The 25,180-nt window shown below is 39.6% G+C and overlaps 1 protein-coding gene across 4 annotated transcripts in view; it reads left to right on the top strand.

Annotated features, from left to right (window-relative positions):
* The window catches only part of CHD7 (chromodomain helicase DNA binding protein 7), a 188,858-nt gene that overhangs the window by 55,774 nt on the left and 107,904 nt on the right, over positions 1-25,180 (top strand). For 3 of the 4 annotated variants that reach the window (XM_063709272.1, XM_063709274.1, XM_063709273.1), the window contains exon 2: positions 7,046-8,884. The exons of the other annotated variant lie outside the window; for it this stretch is intronic. In XM_063709272.1, the coding sequence (XP_063565342.1) occupies positions 7,220-8,884 (1,665 nt within the window). In that variant the 5' untranslated portion in view covers positions 7,046-7,219. The remainder of the gene's footprint in view (positions 1-7,045; positions 8,885-25,180) is intronic. 4 annotated transcript variants of the gene reach the window in all.

Raw genomic sequence — 25,180 nt, 5'->3', positions numbered from 1 at the left:
GTCTGAGGGCAGGACTTCCCAAACTTTCACATGCACAGGAATCACTTGGGGCCTTTGTTAATAAAAGGCAGATTCTGGTGCAGGAGGTCTGAGGTGAGCCTGAGAGTCTGTGTCTCTTAACAGCTCCCGGGGGTGCCAGGGGTCCTGTCTCTCAGGACTCCACTTCACATGGCAAGGCTCCAGTCGCCAGAAAGAGAGGGAGGTGAACACATAAGAATAGTAGTGTGCTTGGCACTTTTATAGCTTCTGCCCATGTTGATGTGGTGGTAGTGCTAGCGAGGGCTTTGGAATCAGCCTGAAGAGGGAGGGTTGAGGGTCAGGAAGCTTCCAAAGATGGGTGATAACAAAGGAACTGAGACGAAAAAGAGGCCAGCTTCTACAGTGACGGGATAAGGAGGCCAGAGAAGAGACCATGGGTGTGAAGGCGAGGAAGGTATGAGATAGCTGATGGATGGTTGGTAAACTTTGAGTAGTTTGATATACCTAATGGGGGTGTTTGTGAGTGCTTCAGGGGACAGAGGGAAGGGAGTTAAGGGATTCGAGAATGGACAGGTCAATAAGGATTTGATTATTAGTGCCTTCAAGCATGCTGGAGCATTTGGACTGGAACCTGAAAGCTATGGGAGGTCCTTTAAGGATTTTAATCAGGGAGAGGTATGATGTAATCTGTGTTTTATAAGATCATTCGATCAGTAGTGTGAAAGCGTTGAGACCAGAATTAGGAGAACCGATTAGATTTCTAATTTTTTGTGGTTCACTAAACCATGAAGGTCTGATTACTTCAGAGCTAGTGTAAACAGGGAGGAGGAGGTAGACCCATAAATATCTGGGAGAGAGCATTAGCAGGTTGGGAAATGCACTGAATATGTGGGATGTACTGGGGCGTTTATTCAAACTGCAAGCTGCACGAGGACAGGGCCACATCTGTTTCATTCAACACTGTATACACAGTGTCTGTTAACCTTGAATATTTTTTAAATCAATGATGACAGGAAGGATCTAGGCTTATTTCCCATTGTTTGGCTAGGTTGAAGAGGTGGATGGAGATGGTGTTACTGTCATAGCGAATGCTAACATAAGGCGTAGCGTTGCCCTATACGATGTCAGTGGTTTTCCTTATTAAAAATGTGTCTCTTCTGTTAATATCAGCAAAATGGGAGGTAACCTAGTAATATGAATGGAGGTTACCAGTACAATCCTTATTACTATTTATGGTTTTATTTTTAATATGATGCTTGGGGACAAACAGACCTTAGAAGGACTTCACATACTTCTTTTTTTTCCTAAATCTTTTTCTGAATTGTGTATAGTTGAGAATTATTCCTAACATACTGAAAATTATTTATGAAGAAATAGGAATATATGTTGGGAGATAATACAGAAAGGAGACATAGGTTGTAAGTATAGTTAACATAAAATATGATATATGGAAAAAATAACATATATTTCATCCCAAAGGGTAGATATGGACCTTTAAAAGAATACTAATCTCTGAAAGAGGAGAAAATATTTTTTATGAAAGAGGATTGCTGCTATTTAATATGGTCTTTGTTTAAACATGTTACCTCTAAGAAGAAATACATAGGAGTGCTTTCCGTAGAATTTTCTGCAGTGATGGAAATGTTCATTATAGGCACTGTCGAGTAGGTAGCCACCAACCACATGTGGCTTTGGAGCACTTGAATGTGGCTTGTGCGACTAAGGAACTGAATTTTAAGTTTTATTTAGTTTAAGTAGTTTAAATAGCAACATGTGGCTGGTGGCTTCTGGATTACACAGCACCGTCATAGAGTATTGGCAATGCCCTAGCATACTAATGAGGAAGAAAACGTGGTCTTGGCCAGGAAGAAAATGTGGTCTTGGCCCCCTTGGCCAACCCAGGGGGTTCAGGAAGGGCATCATTTGACCCATGAAGCAAATACGGAAAATACTTTGTGGTGAACTGATAAGCTGGTGTTGGTGACTTGGGGGACACTTCCTGATTCTTTATCCAGGTTCTTGTCAGTTGGATAGATGTCTCCTTCATCAGCAAGCATTGGTCCTGCTAGATGTTCCCAAGTGGCTGTTGGGGGCTGGGTTGTGGGTGGGGCAGTGGGAGGAGATTGCTGTTAACTGGATTCAGGATCTAGCTGAAAGACTTTCACTTTGAGTGGAAGCTCAGCAGTGTGAGCCCTTTGTCTTCGGTCTGTCCACCTACCAGTGTGTGGATTCTTTGCCTCTCTTGATATGTTTTGCAGCCTTGATGATTGAGAGGTGTCTCCATGGGTTATGATGAGGGTGGTGATGTGCTGTTTTTTCAGCTGCAAAATGCTTCCTTGGAAATTCTGATTCATGCTCCACCCTCATCCCCAGAATCATTATCACAGTGATGTTCTATACCTCATGCTCTTTGGAGGTGGAAGAGAGAAATTTAAATAGAACAACTCAAAATCAAACCATAAGCAACAAAATAGTCTTCAGTATCCAATAGGCAAATGTCCTGTGATTTCACTCTTGCCCACGTGTTGGCTGTTTATCAAAAAAGTTTCCCTTGGATGACATTTTACTTACACAATAGGACAAATAGTGTTTGAGCTATAGGAGATACTTTGCATGCGAAAGGTGTTATGTATTCACCTATCTCCTTGCTAGGTTTCTAGTCCACACCTGTGACGCTACAAGGTTCTGCGTCACAAAATTAAAACTCAGCTATACAAATGCCATTCTACTTTGAGAAGAGTGTAGTAAATAATTGTTTATATTGTTTTGGAAGGTCAGAAAATCACTATATATAAAATAAATTTAATAAGTAAAAATTTAAAATGTTATAATTAAGAAATTTTATATATACATATATTTTTCAAAATATTAATATTTTCAGTGACATTTCTTTCATCTTGGTTTCTTGCGCACCCATTGCTTTTATCATTGATTCTGTCTGTGCTTGGATCTGCCCATTTTTCATTTGGCTATTTCCCAATAAAATTTACCAATAGCTCCAATTTGGTGTTGATACATGCTTGTTTCCTAAAAGTTATATATAGTATGATTTAAAAACATTTTTGGAAAGGAAATTCACTTCTATTTGCTGATGGCAGCAGCAGTTTTAGTGATTCTCTGAATAAAACAGACTTGATGCAGGCCTTTAATATTTTGTCCTCACTAGTAAGCTGCTGTTTCATTCATTCATTCATTTCTTTCATCTTTGGGAACTGTCACTAAAATGTTTTGTAGAAGAAGTTTACTCCTCTCAGTCTATAAAAGGATTTTTTTCATCTGTTAAATGAGGAGGGGTTTGGATTAGAAGGTCTTCAGAGTGCTTCCTAACTCTGAAATGTTTGTAATTGGTTTCACAGTGTGCCTCTAATGTTGATGATTCTGTTAGTTGAGTGGTCTCGTTGTGACCCTTCCTCACCCCCAAACACATGCATCTTCTGAACTGTCCATTTTCTGAGATGTGAACTCAGAAAATGCTGGCCAATAGGGCATTGAGTAGAAACTTGAATTACTATGTCTCCATTATATGCATAGGTACCGTTTGCTACATATTCTCACATTTAGTTAGACTATTCCTCATCAGAAGTTACCGAGGAGTATTTTGTAAAATGGCAACCTATATTTTTAATAACATAAGCCCTGAATCTTAGTTCTTATTTAAGAGATGCATCATTTACAGATATATAAGCTCCATGAGGACAAGAGGGAATTTTGTTTTATTCACAGATCTGTCTCCAGCTCTTAGACTAGTGCCTGGATCATAGTAGGTGCTCAGTAAATACATTTTGAATAAATAATTGTGATTTGAGAGTTAATTTTTATGTAACACCAAATAAAACAAATGCAACTTGAATGTTTATTACCCAGGTGATAATTATGAGACTTTAAAAAATTTCGTTGCTGATTTGTTATTTCTGTTTCTTCTTTTTAAATACTTTATGCTGTCCAGTATGGAAGCCACAGCCCCATATGTCCATTTTTTCACTTGAAATGTAGCTAATAGGAATTGAGATGTACTGTAAGTGTAAATTACATACTGGGTTTCAAAGACTCAATACCAAAATACGTAAACTAGCTTATTCATTTTTTTATACTGATTACCTGTTGAAATGACAGTATTATGCATTTATTGGTTTAAATAGAAATTGGTAAAATGGATTTCACTCTTTGGGTCTACTATTAAAATGTAGCTACTAGAAAACGAAAAATTACATGTAATGGCTCACATTTGTGGCCCATTGAACAGTGTTCATCTAGACACAGAAAATCTAGATATTGAGTGTAGACGAGAGGGAAGCTTTCAAAATAGGGCTTTGAATGAATATCTTTTATAGAAACACAACATTATACAATGCAGCTGCGACTTGGGAAAGTGGGCATTCAGATGGTCTTGATCAAATTTAAAAAAAGGACCAAAACAAATTAATTAGATTAGCTCAAATCAGAAATATGAAATGCAGCTACCAGATGGATTCCTGGCATAGTTGCCAGCTGGGTCTTGAGGTCAGAAAAGGGGCAGGAAGGCGTTGGTGGCTGTCCCAGTGTGCGGTCACTAATGGCAGACTACAAAGCCAGTTTTTGAACTTCTCTGCCTGGACCTTACCTGAGCGTGGTTGTAGTTGTGGCGAGCGACATGCTTAGTTGATACCATATAATGCTGGCGTTTTTCAAGCGTCTGGGAGATGGACACTTAGTAGAAGGGCGTAGGGAACAGGAAGAGGAGCACAGCCAAGGGTCAGTATGGGTACTCTCAGGCAGGGCTGTTTTTCCCTACTCATGCGCATAGGCAACTTGTCCCTCTTCTGAATCTTAAGCTGATAAAAAGTCAGCACCAACTTCATCGCCACTTCTCCAAGCTTGATCTGGCTCTGCCTCTGCCTCTGGGCTCAGTGGGCTTGCAAGAGAAGGTCACCAGTGGGCTAAGCCATCCAGTCCCTCTGGGCTCACTTTTACCTGGAGCTGGCCTGGAGCCCCATCGAGTCAGTAGCATTTCTTCCCATAACAGTTGGCAGACCCTGGAGGATGAAGCTGCTCCCCAGGACACATATGTAGACGTTACTTTCCTTAAGCTAATTTGAAAGGTTATTTTGGTAAGTGGTTGGGCTGCATGGCTGGTTTAAGCTATTATCAAGTCCATTCCAGTATTTATTTCTTTGAAAGTTAGAATGAGCCTTGAATAAATGATGACTGACTGCTTAGCCTTCTTAGGAGTGTATTTAAGAATATTTGTTGCAACTGGCACTGGAGATGTCTACTTCTCCTTATTTTGGATTTTAAAATAGTTGTATAGTAAAGCAGCGTGTTTTCAGTAAAATAGCTTTCATGCTCACCTTATTTTCACCCATCTGACCTCTGTATTTGGAGAAAGTAGATCAGAAAATTCATGGCAGTTAGCGGCAGAGTGAAGAGACCTTTGACTTTAGTTGACAGCTGTCACCTGAAAACTACAGGCCTGGAGACCCTCTCAGGTGTTATGTCTGTAGTTCTGACAGTGAACAGGAATGTTGTTTACATTTTCTGTAAGCAAAATTCTCCCCTTGTTAGGAATGTGTTAGAATACGGCAGGCAGAAACAGAATTTTTATGTGTCTTACTGGTAAGTTCTCAGGAGTGTTGGTTAGCCCATTGTTCATTCCCATGCTCTTATGGAAGCGTGTCAGTAGAATTTATGACTGAGCCTGTTTATATCATCACTTTGGAAATTCTTCAACAAGATATTGTTTTTTTCAAGTGAGCTAGTATCACACAATGCTTAATGTCCTTATAAAAGAGAAAAAAATGAGTTAAATTCCAAAGATGTTTAAGATTTCAGTCATTTTCTCTATATGAATTAGGTCTTTATTAGGCCGTTGATTTAATTAGTGCTCAACAAAAACACTTTCCTGTTTAGATTGTCAAAGCATTCTTTAAATTAGTTATTTTAATCTGACACAGGATCTGTTAGGAAGAGTTTGAATAAGATGCAGCATGTTACATAGTGTACACAGTGCGCTGGAAGCACGTAGGGTGCGAACACAAGTGCCTGCCAACTTGTCTCCCTTCCTGCTTAGGTCCTGCCTTGTCCCAAAAGGACTTAAGGCAATGGTGAGGAGAGCATATTTTGAACTTTATTCTGTTAAAATAATTTTCTGTTTTGCAGAAAGTTGTGTTTCTAGTTATGAGAATAGTTGGTGTCCACAAAGTATCCACTCAACTAGTTTTCTCTGAGTGGTCACGTGGGATTCTGGTCCACCAGAGCCCAGCGTGCCTGCGGGTGAATAATGAGCCTGGTGATTGGGCTGCTCTGTGTCAGTGCAGACTGGGACCATGGTAGGCTCAGAGCCATGAGTGAAATTGGTCGTCTTGGACAATGAAAGCTTTTCTTTTAGTTTCTTTCTGAATCTTGTATATTTCTGCCATTAAACATAATGAAATTATGAATTTATTGTACTGTTCTCAAGGTTGCTTTTCAACATCATTATGAACACTTTCTTGTTAGATGCCTCTGTTGCAGTTACATAGTTGTATGTGGGCTGTAAATATCTAATTTGTATGAAATGACCGATTTTGTTATTTGTATAATCCTCTAGTCAATTTAACTAAGTTGAGCTTTTCACAGCCCTTGGTGCTGCTGTTGCTCATCTGATTACACCGCTCAGGGGAATAAGGTTAAGGGCGGGCTGTTGGTAACCAGAGCATTTCCAGGGCTTTAGTTCAGCAGATGAGCTGCTTGGCTATATTCATACATCTGCTTGCCTGCTGTGGCAGCTGCTGCTGCTTCATGTTGTGTTCTTTTGTTCTGTTTCATCCAAGAATGGAACGCTAGGAAGTGTAGTGAATGGATTAATTTAAGGTTAAGGTTAGTGTTTTGCTTGCTTTCTAAGTAACCGATCATAATGATGCTTCTGGTAGAAGCTAATGAGTTTCTCTTAAAGTGAACTAAATTTATAAAATACAGCTCAGCGAGGGAGCTAGATTAGTATTGTTGATGGGGACCAAATTCAGGTGTACAAAATACTGGCAGTTTTTATCATTGGATCCTAATTCTTTGTTTTCTTCCTTCTTCTCCCCCACCCCAAACTCCCTTCCAGGACCTATATCCAGACTTTGCCTGACACTGCAGGGTCCAAGAGAATTAAAGAAATATGGAATGACATGAAGAAGATTAGTTAAGGATTATAGGCTTTGAGGGCAAACACCTCAGTGAAGTGAAGCACAGGCAAGCTCCTGAGCTGTGGTTTGGAGGAGCCGTGTGTTGGAAGAAGATGGCAGATCCAGGAATGATGAGTCTTTTTGGCGAGGATGGGAATATTTTCAGTGAAGGTCTTGAAGGCCTCGGAGAATGTGGTTACCCGGAAAATCCAGTAAATCCTATGGGTCAGCAAATGCCAATAGACCAAGGCTTTGCCTCTTTACAGCCATCCCTTCATCATCCTTCAACTAATCAAAATCAAACAAAGCTGACACATTTTGATCACTATAATCAGTATGAACAACAAAAGATGCATCTGATGGATCAGCCGAACAGAATGATGAGCAACACCCCTGGGAACGGACTCGCGTCTCCGCACTCGCAGTATCACACCCCTCCCGTTCCTCAGGTGCCCCATGGTGGCAGTGGTGGTGGTCAGATGGGTGTCTACCCTGGCATGCAGAATGAGAGGCATGGGCAGTCCTTTGTGGACAGCAGCTCCATGTGGGGCCCCAGGGCTGTTCAGGTACCAGACCAGATACGAGCCCCCTACCAGCAGCAGCAGCCACAGCCGCAGCCACCACAGCCGGCTCCGTCGGGGCCCCCTGCACAGGGCCACCCTCAGCACATGCAGCAGATGGGCAGCTATATGGCACGTGGGGATTTTTCCATGCAGCAGCATGGTCAGCCACAGCAGAGGATGAGCCAGTTTTCCCAAGGCCAAGAGGGCCTCAATCAGGGAAATCCTTTTATTGCCACCTCAGGACCTGGCCACTTGTCCCACGTGCCCCAGCAGAGTCCCAGCATGGCACCTTCCTTGCGTCACTCGGTGCAGCAGTTCCATCACCACCCCTCTACTGCTCTCCATGGAGAATCCGTTGCCCACAGTCCCAGATTCTCCCCGAATCCTCCCCAACAAGGGGCTGTTAGGCCACAAACCCTTAACTTTAGTTCTCGGAGCCAGACAGTCCCCTCTCCTACTATAAACAACTCAGGGCAGTATTCTCGATATCCTTACAGTAACCTAAATCAGGGATTAGTTAACAATACAGGGATGAATCAAAATTTAGGCCTTACAAATAATACTCCAATGAATCAGTCCGTACCAAGATACCCCAATGCTGTAGGATTCCCATCAAACAGTGGTCAAGGACTAATGCACCAGCAGCCCATCCACCCCAGTGGCTCACTTAACCAAATGAACACACAAACTATGCATCCTTCACAGCCTCAGGGAACTTATGCCTCTCCACCTCCCATGTCACCCATGAAAGCAATGAGTAATCCAGCAGGCACTCCTCCTCCACAAGTCAGGCCGGGAAGTGCTGGGATACCAATGGAAGTTGGCAGTTATCCAAATATGCCCCATCCTCAGCCATCTCACCAGCCCCCTGGTGCCATGGGAATCGGACAGAGGAATATGGGCCCTAGAAACATGCAGCAGTCTCGTCCATTTATAGGCATGTCCTCGGCACCAAGGGAATTGACTGGGCACATGAGGCCAAATGGTTGTCCTGGTGTTGGCCTTGGAGACCCACAAGCAATCCAGGAACGACTGATACCTGGCCAACAACATCCTGGTCAACAGCCATCTTTTCAGCAGTTGCCAACCTGTCCTCCACTGCAGCCTCACCCGGGCTTGCACCACCAGTCTTCACCCCCACACCCTCATCACCAGCCTTGGGCACAGCTCCACCCATCACCCCAGAACACCCCGCAGAAAGTGCCTGTGCATCAGGTAAGGGGACACAGAGCCTGCCTCTGCATTGCAATGTGAAATTCAACATGGCTAACTTGTCTGATCGAATTTTTCTTTAAACTCTATGAAAAGCTTTTTCATTATGAGTGCCTTAATTTTTATTTGTTATTGGCTTATGCATTTATTTTATTCAGGCATGAATCTCCCTGTCCCAGGGATTGTGCTAGATGTTAAGGATATGTAGATAACTTAGACTGGGTCCCTGCCGACAAGGAGCTGGGTCACCGCTAGCAGGGAGATGGACAGAAGATTCAGAATGCTCACGAGACAAACACTTTTGTTTCCTTCTCTGAATTCTTCTTTATTCTTTCTCTTTCTTTGTGTGTGTGTGTTTTAAAAATACACTGACACTTGGTTTCTAGCAAAGATTTATGCGTGTGTGGTAGTCTCCTCCATCTCTCCTTTTATATTGTGATATTTTTCTTGGGAAGCTGCAAATCGTATACTTCTGTGATACTTATTTTACTGTTGAATTTGTTAGTATGAGTTTTAATTGCAAACTGTAGAAAATCACAGTAAATGATAATTCACAGAAGATGTTTGGTCTCTAAAAGATTTGGATACCCAGCACTGAAGTAGGGAATCTTCCTTTTTTGTAAGCTGATGTTTTTGTTATCATTCAGAATTTATAAAAGAACAGATTTAAGTTTATCATATTCACAAAGACATCTTTCCATTATAAATTTTGTTGTTTATGCCCTAGGTCTGTGAAAGATAAATTAATGCATGTGTATACAGATTATTCTTAGTGCTATTCAAAAATATATACTGATTATCTACCAGAATTGCAACTCTGTTTTTGGGGTGCACAGTAGCTGATTTTAGAGCTGTAAAGCATAGTGCTTGTTTTGATGGACTTATTATCAATTTTGGGGAAATAAGACTTGCATGTGAAAATACAGAGGAGTGAGAGACCAGGCATGATTATGTGACAAATGTCCAGAGAGAGGAAATAACCTGTAGTTGAGGGTGCTTGGAATTTGGCTAGGCCTTACCCAGGGGAGGTGAACCCAGGTCAGCAGTTGAGACTGGGGGATGGTTTGCTAAACAAGGGCACAGGAAGTCAAGCTTGCTGCAGGGAATAGGTTGGAAAGTATCAGTCAGGGCCAGATTGTTGTGATCTTGGATTCCTTTTTAAGGAATTTGGACTTAAATGGGGAGGGAGCCAGTGATATTGATTAGACAGTCCACAGGACAGATGGAGAAGGAGAAGATGAAGTGTGAACCTGTTTTCTAGGCCTTTGAGGACAGTTTGGACCAGAAGGGTCAAAGTGGGAGCAGAAGGGATTGAAGCAGTGTTGGAAGTAAAAGGGTTTAGTCAGTAAACAAAGCCACTCAGGGCATCTCAGAGCAGCATTTTTTTTTTTTTTTTTTAGTGGTGATAATTGTCTTCTATGCTTGTTGTCAGTTCATTAAAAAAAAGAAAAAAAAAGTATTGTAGGCCAGGCACAGTGGCTCATGCCTGCAATCCCAGCACTCTGGGAGGCCGAGGCAGACAGATCATCTGAGATCAGGAGTTCAATGCCAAACTGGCCAACATGGTGAAACCCCGTCTCTATTTAAAAATACAAAAAATTAGTTGGGCATGGTGGTGCATGCCTGTAGTCCCAGCTGCTTGGGAGGCTGAGGCAGGAGAGTCGCTTGAACCTGGGAGGTGGATGTTGCAGTGAGCTGAGATTGTGCCACTGCACTCCAGCCTGGGCAACAGAGCGAGACTCCATCTAAAAAAAAAAAAAAAATTTTTTTTTTTTAAATTTTAGATTCACACAGGCATTTAATACAGAGGCTCTGAAGCTTCGTCCTAAGCTGGGCTGAGGGAGTGGAGGTCAGGAAGACTCCTGGGACCACAGGACAAGTAGTGGCTTCAGGGAAGCTGCCCTCAGCCGGTGGGCAGGGCAGCTTCCCTGAAGACCTTGGTGATCCTCATATAACCACCCTTGGTGATTCTTATATAACCTCAGGGCAGAACGCCTCTCCTCGAAGCGGACCAAAAGTACTGTCTCTGAGGCCAGCAGACCTGGGTGGCTTTTAGGACAGAAATGAATGTGACTTAGTTTTTAGGAATTATTATTTTCTTATTCCCTGGAAAGTTTCTTACTAAGCAAGGGATATTTTAGAGCAGTGGTTTCTCAGACTTCTCATTCCAGCATCCTCTGTCTTCACTGGAGAGTGAGCACAGTTTGGAAGACCCCCTGTGATTATAATCTGATCCCTGGATGAGAATTGTTGCTCTCCTCCAGCTTTCCTGGGTTTTAAGAGTACAGATGCCTCAGTGGGCATTTCAGAGGACATGTGTGAGTCTGTGGCGTTTGAGTCCTTGACCAGTGGAGGCTCCATGCCTGCTGTGTCCGGTGCTAGACTTCAGGAGAGCCCACATGCATTCCCTCCTTCTTTGAATGTGTCATTATAGGCAAACTCGGGACCTTTACAGGGATGTAAACTAGGACATTTGAGGTATTTTCATTCTAAGTACAATTATGTTTTCCATTTTGCTCGTTGATTATTTGCTTTCTTATTTCTGCTTAACTTTGCATCCTCTTCAGATTTTGAAACACTCAGTTTTGAACATAAGGCTAGGGAGGTGTGAAGTCTCAGGCACAGAACATAGACTTTAAAGTTAGAAAGATATGTGGACCCCAGCTCTATTGCTTATTAACCTGGTGATCTTAGGCAAAGGATTTAACTTCTCTTTACCTCAGATTTTTCATTAGTTAAGCAGGAAAAATAGCACCCAGCACAAAGGGTGTTAGATTAAGTGGGCTTAACATATACCGAGTGCCTAGTATAATGTCCACTCCGTGGTATATATGTTAATTCTCCTCTAATTTTAGCTTCTGATCTCCTGAAATGCAAACCTTGCTACATAATTATGTCATTTCCCATGTAGATACAATGTAAAATTAGCTTTATTTATTTATTATTTTTTGAGATGAAGTCTCACTCTGTTGCCAGGCTGGAGTCAGTGGCGCAATCTTGGCTCACTGCAACCTCTGCCTCCCAGGTTCAAGCGATTCTCCTGCCTCAGCCTCCTGAGTGGCTGGGACTACAGGCGCGCACCACCGTGCCTGGCTTATTTTTGTATTTTTAGTGGAAACGAGGTTTCACCAAAATTAACTTTATTTTTAAGGATAGGTTAAATATTATGTAATACAGCCTTAGTTATGAAATAACTAAATTTGATTTGTGCAAATATTATCCCCCTTTTAGACTGTGTTGCCACATGTGAGGAGGATAATAATATGGGTAATTCAAAATACTATCCTATACCTTTAAAATCTCTCTCTCTGAATGATTGACATTCTACCCTAGGAAATATTTTTATTTAATTATGTTTTGCTTTAGAGCTACTAAAATTATTTTGCATTTTATATATGATGGAGTAGTGGCTCAATACTATACCAGGTATCAGGGAAGATACCAGATTAGGTTGAAATGTCCATTTAACTTGATAATGAAATTATCACATTCAGGTAGACTTAACTCTTCTTGAGTTTTTCGCTTTTTAAAAGTAGAAATTATGTTCTTTATGTGTTTCCTGGCTTCTGAATGGATATTTTCTAGATTACGGAACACATTTAAGTATCTTTAAAGATAAGTTTAACTTTATATTGAAAAGTCAACAAAGAAAAATGTTAGAACGAAAAGGCCACAGTTCATCAGATCAAAATGTGAAAAATTACACATTTTGGTATATGGACATTTCTTTAATGGAAGTGCTAGACTTTTGATTATTTGAGAAGATTTACAGGGAGGGGAAAAACCCTAGCTTATATTTCTTTTTCAATAGCTAATTAGAACAGTTTTTCTCAAACTTTTCATCTCAGACCTCTACGCATTCTTAAAAATTACTGGGGACTCCAAAGAGTGTGTGTTAGCTATGTGAGTTATATGTATTGATATTTACTGTCTCAGAAAGTTTTAAGTTTTTTATTGTTTACCTATGTATTTATGTCTTTCTTTATTTTTGAGACGGAGTCTTACTCTTTCGCCCAGGCTAGAGGGCAGTGGCGCGTTCTTGGCTCACTGCAACCTCCTTCTCCCAGGTTCAAGCAGTTCTCCTGCTCATACTCCCTAGTAGTTGGGATTACAGGCACCCGCCACCATGCCTAGCTTTTTTTTTTTTGTATTTTTAGTAGAGATGGGGTTTCACCATGTTGGCCAGGCTGGTCTCAAACTCCTGACCTCAGATGATCCACCCGCTGTGGCCTCCCAAAGTGCTGGGATTACAGGCATGAGCCACCCTGCCTGGCTAAAATATTGATGAAAGTTTAAAATATTGATTTGTTAATTATTTAAAAATAATAAACCATTATGTGTTAACATACATAATACTTTTTAAATGAAAGATAACTTTTTAAAAAATGAAATAAGTTTTTGCAAGACAAAAAATTAGTGGCATTGTTTTATATTTATCAAATATTGATTCTCACATCTGCTTCTGAATGTAGTCTGTGTGCTAGTCATAAGCCTCTGGACAAGTTTACAGCTTATTTGGAGAAAATGAGGATGAAAAAGCAAATAACATCTCAGGATCATGTAGAAATAGTTCTGGTCTCACAGACCCTACAGAAACCCTGGCCCACAATTTTAGAACCACTGGTATGAAGGGAAGAGTACAGGCTTTGGAGTCTGAGTTTTTGAACAGAAGCACCACCGCTTAACGTCTCCACCTGACGTTAGTAAGGGTGTCAGGACTTCATTTCATTATCTCTGAAGTGAGGGATCATATGCCTTCCTGGTTAAAGGCTCAGTGAGATTAGTAGTAATGTCTTTTAAGTGCTTAACAGTGGGGACTCAAAAACAATACATCTAGCAAGTGTTCAGAATTGCCTGTTGCAAAGCTTTAAGAAGAATCTTACATATTTCAATGTCAAACATTTTCATAGCTGTTTGACTTTACATCCTTGGTTTTAGTGAACACTTATCAAATATTGAGGCTTCGTATGTGCTTTTCTTTGAGGGAGAGAGAACAATCTTGCTGTGTGAGCAGGAAGATGCAGGCAAGAATATGCCATGAAAAGCACACTGTAGAGATCAGCGCTGATCTTTAAAGTCATTCTTAAAGTGGGCGAGGTGGGGGTCTGGGAGGGCTTTCTGGGGGCAGTGATGTCTTTGCTGAGATGTGAAGGATCAGTCTAAGTTGAGAGAAGGATGGATAAAGGAGGGAAAAGAGTTTCAGATTTAGGAAACAATGAGTGCAAAGATCAGAAAGCCCTTTGGGCCTTGAGTGTCCCTAGTATTGCTGGAATATAGGTCTGGGGCTTAGTGGACAGAAAGCTGCATGGTCCCGGGCCCATGGCGCTGGAGGGCACTAGGAGGTGTTTTCAGCATGGACACAGCACCATGGGGCTCTTTGCAGCACCCAGGAGTATGAAGAGGGTGGAGAATGGGTGGAACCAAAAATGAAAGGTTTATCAGTACACTGTGAACATGGATGAGAGCAATCTACAAGGAAGGCACAGAGCAACATTTTGTTCATTTGAAGAGCTTATCTAAAGAAAGACTAATGAAGTGGATTGTTCTTAAGGTTACAGGCAAGTCCCTGAGTTTCTGGATAGAATTTACGCTGCACAGTCCGTAGACGTGTCCCAGATCATGGATTATGCTCTTAAATGGAAAGTTCTAGTTGAATTTTTAGGATCTGCAACAAGGTGTCATTAAAATAAGTTTATTTTGGATACATTTGTACCTTTTTCATTAATTTGGTCCTGAAATACAGTCATTATGAAACGGAAGTAGAAAAAAAATTTAAAGGCTACTAAGATTGAGATGATAGGTAATAATTTCCCATCTCCTCATTTTCCCTTGAGATTAAAAAAAACCTGGAAGAATCAGTGGTACAATTTTTTTTTTTTTTTTTTTCAAAAAATAGCCTTTCAGGGAAAACCTTTTATTGGTAAATCTCAAGTAGCATCAATCTTATACTGAGATTCTTTAAGTTTACCCAGTAAATAAAGAATTACAAGGCCGGGCGTGGGGGCTTACGCCTGTAATCCCAGCACTTTGGGAGGTCGAGGTGGGTGGATCACAAGATCAGGAGTTCGAGACTAGTCTGGCCAACATAGTGAAACCCCGTCTCTACTAAGGATACAAAAATTAGCCAGGCGTGGTGGTGCATGCCTGAAATCCCAGCTACTTGGGAGGCTGAAGCAGGAGAATCGCTTGAACCCGTGAGGTGGAGGTTGTGGTGAGCCAAGATCACGCCACTGCACTCCAGCCTGGGCAACAGAGCAAGACTCTGTATCAAAAAAAAAAAAAAAGGAATTACAAATTACAGACATGGGCAGAGTAATTGGCAACTAAGTAAATTTATGGAAAAAGGTGGCTATGTTTCTTAAGGATTACGTATGCAGGTTGTAATCAGAAATAGACAAAAATACCTTTTTAATGGAGAGCAGATGTATCTTGTCAATACTACCTTTCTCACTTCTAAAGACGTCTGGGAAAGATGGGAAAACAAAATGTCTCTAAAAAAAAATCAGCTTTTACCTAAGTGGTATTCAGGGGCTTTTGCAAGTATATGCACCTTCAGAAAACAGGCACCCAGGCTGGACCTCATTGGAGCAGGTTGCCCCGTCTGGTGCTCACAGAGGGAAGGCAAAAGAAATCACTGCTTTCTCACTTGCTGTGGCCCACTGCTAGTTCTTCATGACATCTTTAGTTAAAGCAAACCATCCAGCCTTTACTGGTCTCTCTTTCCTGGGCCGTAGGTTGCTCTCAACAGCCTGTTGTTTCTCACGAAGACTCTTAAAGTATTTCTTTTGACTACTTCAATTTATGTATACTACAGCTTATTGAGTAACCTGTCTGCGTTTTTCCTCAACATCCAACAAGCTGGTTTATCCCAGAGGTCAGAATTATACCAGGTGTCAAGTTAAAGCACAGGGAAAAATCTACTCCATCTGTCCTTTCACCCCATAGTCTGAAAGCATGAATGGCTGATAGCCTCGCCCCTTAGATGGCTTTTATTTTGTAAAAGAGTATTGTTTTATGTGACATCAAAAATTTTGTAGGTGATAAGAATTTAGTTTGTTAGTTTACCTTTGAAGCCTGGATATTAGGCCTCTGCTAGGTGTCCCAATTGATATTCTTAAAAGAAGCCACTTTTGGTGCTGCATTTTCATCTTGGTGTCTTAGGTACCTTCATGAAAGGCAGTACCACATGAAAGAAATACTTATTTAGTGCCTGTTATGTGCCAAGGACCGTGTTAAGGAGAGATTGCTGGTATGGTGGAAGGCAGGGAGGAGACAGCAACCTCCACCGAGGTGGAAAGGGAATTTTGTTATTTAAGTATAACATTTCTGGCTGTCCTATCTTTGTGTACTTACTATGTTCTAGACCAGAACTGTCCAGTTATATGATGGGAGCTACAAATACAACGCATTTATGTTGATGCAGATTTTCTAGTAACCACATTTTACCATTAAAGAAACTGGTAAAACTAATTTTAGTAATACATTTAATTAAACCAACATATCCAAGACATTTCAACGTGTAATCAGTATAAAAAATTGCTTGTGAGATATTTTACACAAGAATTTAAAACCTGATATGTATTTTACACAGATTGCGTGAGCTGCATCTCAGTTGCTCAGTGACCACACATGGCTGGCTGGTGGCTGCATATTAAACAGCACATGCTAGACTCTTTCCCTATCAGTTGCTGCAAATTCTTTTTAAAAACAAGTCAGAGTATAAATACTTTTATTCACATGTAAATAAATGTAAAATTGTTAGTCTAATTATGACAGTCATCCTCCAAGACAGGTGTTACCCACCTTTGCTGTAAGGTTAAGGAAGTAGTAGCGGTGTTTTTAGGTATAATGAATAAATGCAATACTAGGGGGTGTGCCTGTGTTAGGGATATTAGTATCAGTTCTTGACAAGATACATTATTGAAGTTTGATTTCATTTGTTTGAGTTTCAAAGAAGGCTACATAAGTGGTGTTTGTCCTGTGGGAAAAAATAGCGTGTTTGTCTGAAAGGTGGATTACAGACATTTTCAAGATTTTAGTTTTGAGTGGCGTTTGGATACTTTTGGTAGTTAATTCCTCACCTCTATCCCCTAGCTTTTTGCCTCTCTGTCTCTAATACAATTGCTTGTTTCTTCGTGAAATTGACTCTCCAGGATAAGGGAAAAAGCCTTCATTTTTATTAATATGCATGATCCCCCCTCCCCATTTCTTTCACTTTTTTCTTCTGTGCTGCTTTTTTCTTCCCTGTTACAATAATCTTTCAGAAAGGCAGTCTCTGGTACAGCAGAGCAATAGTTGGCTGAGGAAGAAGAATTGGGAAGTGGGTTAGGGGGACAATTAAGGGAACAGCATTGTGAGAACTAATCTGGAGAATTTACCCTAGCCTTGACATCTTAATGTTATTTTCTATTCTCTGTAGTTACAGCTGTAAATCTATAGATAATCCTTAAGTAGCCATGCAGAGATGGCCCTGGTATTTCCTTTGTTGCTGAATGCAGCTCTTGTATCAGTGAAGAAAGTCAGTAGCAAACTTGTACTTGTCCTTTTGCCTTGTAAAACTTTAGTAGTTTATGGTGTGTCACCAGGAGTGAGGTTTTATTTTGTTTTTCCTTCACTTAGTGTAAAAAATGGAGGGGAACCTTCAAGGGCTAGGACATGATTGCAGGTGATGGAGAACTTGAAGTTGGCAAAATGCCAAGAAATTGACAGCGTTGCATTTAAAAAAGTCAATGTAGATACAGGACTACCTACATCATCTTGCTTGTTTTTTATCCTGGACAATTTCCAGGACGATGGGAGTGATGGCCAGGGAAGGCTGCAAGGCATTTCCTTACCTCTTATTTTAAAGATTGGATCAAAAACATGCCTTTTTGATGCTGTTTAATATTAATGAAGACTATAATATTTCTGATATTCTTTAAAGTGTATTTGTCCTGTTTTCCTCTACTGCTTTCTGTGTTTAGTTCTAAATCATTCTGTACCATAGGTTTCGGGAGTCCTAGACGTTAACCTTAACTATGTTAAGTGTGTAACTTGGCTCACTGTGTGAAAGCAAAAAAACAATTGTTTTAGGGTGTAAGCAAGTGTTATTAATCTTAAAGAGTCTTTTTGTTTGTTTTGGCCATGGGTAGAAAGCATTGGAGAATATTGAGGAGGTGCAAGCAGTGGTGCTGGGAGACTGTGTGGAGGGTTTTTCGAATGGCAAGTGTTCTAGCTTAACTTATGCCTTTCCTGTCTAATCTATTCATAGACTGGCTGAAACAGGTTTGCAATATTAGCATAGGAATTCCACTCTCACCCATTTGGTGGGCTGTGAAGTGTTCTGGCCTCTTGCCAGCGGCTGCTCAGTTTAGGCAGTTGGGAGGTTGCAGGGTGCATATCCTTTCTTGTGAACAGGCAAAGAACTTTAGATCATTCTTTTTCTGAAACCTTTTTGTTTTTTGAAGGGTATGTATCTAAATGTGCTCTTTAATGAAAGGGGAGGGTATAGACTTAAAATTCTTATTGAATATAGAAATACTTGAAATTAAAGTTTAATTTTTAGATCATGTTTCTTGATGGACTCTTGTAACTTGAACATTTTCTTCCATTGAAAAACAATAATAGAAAATTGTGGGATTTTTGCAAGTTGTGATGTGTTTGTTTTCACTGTTATTTTTAAAACAAGTCTAGCATGAAGAGATACCAAGTTTAACCAGTTTGGAGTGTGCTAGAAATAAACTGTGGGGAACTAACTTGGAGAATTTACCTTGATCTTGACATCTTAATGTTACTCTCCATTCTCTGGAGTTACAGCTGTAAATCTGTAGATAATATCTAAGTAACCACAGGGAGAAATGCAACTATGACAATAAATAAGTAGAATATGCTGACTTTGCTTTAAACTCGCCCATTACTAAGCTAAGTCCATTTTTGGCTGCTCAAATATGTCAGAGACATTTCCTTGAATGAGAGCTATTGAAATGCATGAAGACATCCCTTGGATTAAAGGAGATAAGTCAGAGTTTTTTAGGGAAAGTGTTTTATTTAAGTAAGATGCTAAGTAGTATTTCATTTTTGTCATTGATTTCTCTGAATGTTTTTTTCTGTTCACTTTAAATATATTTATCCAGACAGTGGGACATGTCAAGGGAGTAGTCATCTTCATACTGGAATAAGGTGCTGTGGGAACCCCTGTGCTCAGTGTCCTGCCTAACCTGACCTCTGATGCAACAACGTGTCTTTCTTACTTGAAAACCATGGTAGAAGACTTAGATCAAAGAAGGAAATAATTCAGTCTAATTTAGGAAAACATCTTTCCTTAGATGTGAGCTTAAGGCTTGCAGTTTTACTTTTTGCAAGAAAGTTCAAAACCAATATTCACACATAAATAAGGTCTCTAAGCTAGGATATCATTGATGAAGAAAACAAACAACAACAGTAAGAGACTAGCCATTCATAGAATAAAAATGAGCCCAATAATAAGATCAGTTTTTTGTTTTGTTTTCTTTTGTTTTGTTTTCTTTTGAGATGGAGTCTTGCTCTGTCGCCCAGGAGATGGAGTTTGCAGTGGTGCGATCTTGGCTCACTGCAGACTCCATCTCCTGGGCTCAAGTGATCCTCCCACCTCATCCTCCAGAGTACCTGGGACTACAGTCGCCCACCACCGCACCTGGCTGATTTTTGTATTTTTAATAGAGACGGGGTTTCACCATGTTGGCCAGGCTGTTCTCGAACTCCTTTCCTCAGGTGATCCACCTGCCTCAGCCTCCCAAAGTGCTGGGTTTACAGGTGTGAGCCACCGCGCCCTGCTGCAAATCATTGAATCAGTTTTAATAAGCTCCCCACATCAAAGAGCCATGTTAGATGCTAGAGTGGTATTTCATACTGAATATAAATTTAATTCCAAAGTAAGTAAATGCAAAGAGACAAGTGTCAGTTTATTTCTTTCATTTAATGTTTTCTCTGTCATTTTTTAAGCCTCTCACCCCTCCACTATTCTGTGTAGTGGTCACACACTAGGTGGAGCTGCCAGGACTCTGCCCCTCACTGCTAGCACAGGTTGCTGGGCAGGCAGGAGCACAGAGTTGTGAAGACCACAGGCTTCATATACACTGAGAACTCCATTTAAATGTGGCTCTTCCATTTTTTTCTTAAGTCATCTTAAATGATACATACTTAACTTCCCTAAACCTCAGTTTCTTGATACAGTGATTGTACCGATTACACAGAATTATGAGAATTAAATGAGATAATGACTGTAAAATTTTTAGCACAGCATGTGGCATGTGGTATATGCCCAATAAATGTTAAATATTTTTTATTTTAACTACTGTTGTAGTGATTATCAAAATGAGCTTTTGGAATTCCTTCTTTTTTCACTTTCTACTCTTTCACTTTGAAGTAGACTAACTTTCCCTTATTTTGGAAAACAGGACATCATCTATCAGTGCCTTAAAAATCAACTTACTAGATTCTCCATAAGGTAGACAAAAATTCATAATGTTTTGTAGGGGGGAGCAAAAATTACCATCACACTACTGTATTTCTTTTCAGTTGAATCTCTAGGAAATATTACTGTATATAAAATACTAGCTGCTTTCTAAGTGTTTCTTTCTAACTTCAACCAAGGTGAAAACCATCACTTAGTTTTCAGAAACTTCAAATGGCAGGTTAAGTTGACGTCCGGTTTCATATTGCTAGGGATGGTCGCTGGTATTCCCTCTAGCATGCAAGAAGTTCATCCACTGACCTATAATATATATAGTTCTACATAGAGAAAGTTCAGTAGTACTAAGTCTTTGTTAAGTATAATTTTAAACTTACAAGTACCTTAAATCCAGTGATCCACTTCACGCCCTTGTTGTTACTAGCATCTTACCATGTTTTCATGGTGTGCTCTCCAAAACCCTGAGATGATCTTATACTTTAGTGGATGGGTTCCTGTTGACTGGCACTGAAGGCCCTGTTGTGAACTCAGTTGATTTATGAAGGCTATCCCACTTAAGATTTTTATAATGCTTCTTTATCCTAATCTATTTTTTTTTCTTAAAAAGTAACTTCATAGGTTTTAAAGTGTGGAAGACACAAAAGAAAATTGAAAGGTTGGCTGCAGTGTAATTTAGTAGCTAAATTTTAAAAAATAAGAAGGCAGTTCACATTTTTTCAAATAAGGAAGGAAGGTTTACATTTTTGGAGACAGTTTTTATCCATAAAAAACATTTATGGGCAGCACTGTAACACCATTGCCATTTTTTTTTTAGAGTTTACTATTTAGAGCCAGAAGAGACTTGTGTAAGAATTGAGCTTGGAGCCAGGTTTTCTCTGCAAGAAAGAGTGGTTCTGTCTTTGCTCAAATTTAAATATACGGAGAAGACCCTTTTGTTTATTATCTTCCAACTTTATACACTATAGTTTTTAAATATTTTTAACAATATTTTAATGTATTTTTAAATAAAAATATTGGTAAAAATGAGATTGAAAAAAGTAAACAGAAAACCTATTTATCTAATGTCCATCAGTTGTAATATGTTTACTAAATATTGTGTATATTGTTTATATGTATTTTATTGAATTGTAATCTATATACAATCCATGTATTAAATGAAATGTTTCCTGAATTTTATACTATAGAGTGGTTGCAATCCAGGCTGTCATATATGTTCAGTTAACTCAAGGTTTAAGGAAACAAAACCCTTTTAAATATAACCATGTACCGAACTTTATCAGAAAGTATCTAGGATTTTCCAAGTTATTTTTTAAAGAAGGTTTGCCATGTACTTTGATATCATGCTAATAATGAGTGTTTGTAGAAAATGTATAACCTAGTACTGTCCGTGATCTTTCTGCATGATGAAAATGTTCTATATTTGCTCAGTCCAATATGGTAGCCACTAGCCACAAATGGCTGCTGTACCCTTGAAATGGGGCTAGTGAGGCTGAAGAACTGAAATTTTAATTTTATTTGATTTTAATTTAAATAGCCATGGGGCTAGTGACTTTCATATAGGACCACTGAAGTATAACCACACAAGCCAAATTATTTCAAGTATCAGAAAATAAGATGTAGAGCACAATTAAAAATAGAAAGGAGAGTTTTTTGTTGCATATGTAGCCAGTGTAAGCTTTGTGTTTCCACTTTTATTCTCTCTCACCTCTTAATAGGTGGCCCTGAAACCATGGGTATCTTGTGTCTTTGGCCTTGTGATGTAGTGATAAGATATAGTCATCTATACATGGTAAATGCTGACATAAGTCACTTCATTATTTTTTGGAATAAATTTTTGCTGGATATCAGCCAACTGTTAAACACAGCATATTGATTTAACTAATGCAAGTATAGCATCTTGTTTTATGGTATAAGTGATATTTTAGAAAGTTGTTAATCCCAAAAAAGTCCCTGTCACAAATGCTTCATATAACATATTTAAGGCCAGGCACGGTGGTGTGCACCTGTAGCCCAGCTATCTGGCGGGCTGAGGCAGGAGGATTGCTTGAGCCCAGGAGTTTGAGGAGGTTACAGTGTGCCATAATTGCACCTGTGAATAGCCACTGCACTCCAGCCTGTGCAGCATAGTGAGACTGTCTCTTTTAAACATACACACACATACGCGCATACACACACACACATTTAAAATGGATGGTGTGGGTGCATTGCATATCTTAGTTAATATCCACTAGATTTTTGGTTTATTAATTAGGTCATGGGTAGGACCTTGATAGAAAATAATTTGCCAAATCCTTTAGGTCATCAAGTCTAAGCAAATATATTAAATGCCATTGAAGTGCTCACTTTAAAATGCTTAATTTTATGTTACATGAATCTCAACTTGATTTTTAAAAAGGGTCTAAAGTACTAATTTTACATCTTATTGCTGGAGAGAAGAGCTCCATTCTTTGAAAACCAGAAAAGAGGATCGTAGGATGAATATTCTATATTGAGTCTCTAACATTTGTCCTCACCTGGATGGAAATTTCCCACATTCTGCTGGGATTGGGGCCTTAAAAAATGACTGTAGGAAATCCAGCCCTTTATTAAATCAAGATTCCAGAGAGCTCTGTCCAGTGGAATTTTCTGGGATGATAGAAGTCTTCTTTTTTGGTGTCCAGTATGGTAGCCTGTAGGCCCTTGTGGTTAGGAAGCACTTGAAATGGGGCTAGTATGACAGAGGAACTGAATTTTAAATTTTAATTTTAACCAACTTGAACAGCCATATTTGGCTACTGACTACTATTGGACAGTGCAATTCTAGAATCATAATTGATAGAGAAGTAGTCTTCAAACTTTTTTGTCTCCTAAGAGAATTTTTTAAAAAATTCTCTTTTTCAGTTTGAATACATGCATTAAAATGTGTTTGTCTTCATGACAATTATCTCACTAAACAGGCATTTGTCACCTGGATGAAATGAAGGACTGCCCTCTTGATATTTATTAACTCTCTGCTTTGCTGCCAAGTGACTCTTCCTAAAGAGGTTGGTGTCCCAGAGGTTTTTATACTCCAGGGCAACACACTGTAATAATATTTGGGATGAGTGAAAGCCATTTTGGTAAAGAGAAGTGATTGTAAAAAGGAAGGTGGAAAGGGGGACTTTTAGAAAATAGATACCAAAGATGACAGTGTTAGTTCTGATAGAATGTATTTTGAGCCATTCTGGTTTGATACTTAGATACCAGAACTATTCTAGATAATAAAATGAGGCATGATTAGTATAAGAAAGAACACTTAACCTTCCTGCTACTAAGGCAGGTGGGGGCATTCATCCAGATTATTTAATATGTGAGACAAAAATGTTCAGGTAACTGCTTGTCTGTTTATAATTGTTTTATTTAAAGTAATAGTTCTCAAATGTTTTGGTTTTGAAATCCTGATGCTCTTAAATATTGAGAACCCCAAAGAGCTTTTGTTTATTCTGGTTTTATCTGTTGTTATTTACCATATCAGAAATGAAAACTAGGAAATTTTAAAAATACATTTATTCATTTAAAAATAATAATAACCCCCTTATTGGTTCATTGAATTATGCCAATCTTGTGATTTTTGTATACATTTTTTTTTTGAGGTGGTCTTACTCTGTCGCCCAGGCTGGAGTGCAGTGGCATGATCTCGGCTCACTGTGTCCTCTACCTCCCAGGCTCAAGCAATCCTCCTACCTCAGCCTCCTTAGTAGTTGAGACTACCCACCTGGCTAATTTTTTTGTATCTTTTATGGAGATGGGGTTTCACCATGTTGCCCAGGCAGGTCTCAAACTCCTGAGCTCAACTGATCTGCACCCCTTGGCCTTCCTGAGTGCTGGGATTACAGGGATGAGCCACTGCGCCCAGTCTACAATATTTTTTAAAAATCACATTTGTTGATGTTACTACTGACTTCTCAGAAAAGTCTTTAAAGATTGAGAAGTTGTTGAGCTCATGGGTGTTTTCAAAATTCTCACTTTTGTTTGAGAGCTCATATTTTATTATTGTAAATAAACACCATGAGTTACTTTCGTTGAAGTGATTGACTCACTTTATTTCAAGAGAATTACTGCCAAATACTTGAGTCTGAATATCTGTGGCTTGTCTTTCAGTTGGACTGTCAAGTAAAAACAATATTCCTACCAGCATGGCACATGTATACATATGTAACTAACCTGCACAATGTGCACATGTACCCTAAAACTTAAAGTATAATAAAAAAAAAATTAAAAAAACAAAAACAAAAAGGGTGGCCCATTCAACTCACAACTCTAGGCAGTTGCACGAGTGCTCTTCTTGGTGATAGCCTTCCTTGGTGCTTTGGTGAGCAGCAGATATCCTTCATGTGCACTTCCAGTTTCCTCACAGAAAAGATTAAAAAGGGGCAGGAATAACAAATATCAAGTTTTACTGTTTTGTCAAGGACATCTTTAAATGAGTTGGCTTACTTTTTTTCTTAATGTGAGTTGGTGGCCATTGCAAGAATAACAATTACCAGTGTATTTTTCTGTCACTGCCTTGATTGTGCTTGCACCACTGATGTAAATGTCAACACAGTGAAAAGGGCAGCGATGTCTTAGTATATTATGAAAAAGTGCTGATTTTGTGGATGTCCTGAAAGAGTCTCAGGGACCCCCGAGGGTCCATAGAACACACTTTGAACACTGCTGGTTTAAAGGGAAGTTACAAACAGTAACTTTTTCTTACAAAATTGAAAACCCATTTTTATCTAGAAAAAAAATCTAACTGTGTTTGGGAGTGGGAAGGGAAAGTGCAGCTGGGGTGCTGGCCACCACTGCCAGGTCATGTCTTGAGCAGGAATGAGTCAGATAGCCTGTGAGAGAAGGCAGCGAATGGATTGGTT

This window comes from Gorilla gorilla, chromosome 7 (genome assembly GCF_029281585.2).
Source record: "Gorilla gorilla gorilla isolate KB3781 chromosome 7, NHGRI_mGorGor1-v2.1_pri, whole genome shotgun sequence".
NCBI classification, from domain to species: domain Eukaryota; kingdom Metazoa; phylum Chordata; class Mammalia; order Primates; family Hominidae; genus Gorilla; species Gorilla gorilla.
The sequence above is the reverse complement of the archived record's forward strand: the minus strand, read 5'-3'. Positions and strand labels throughout refer to the sequence as shown.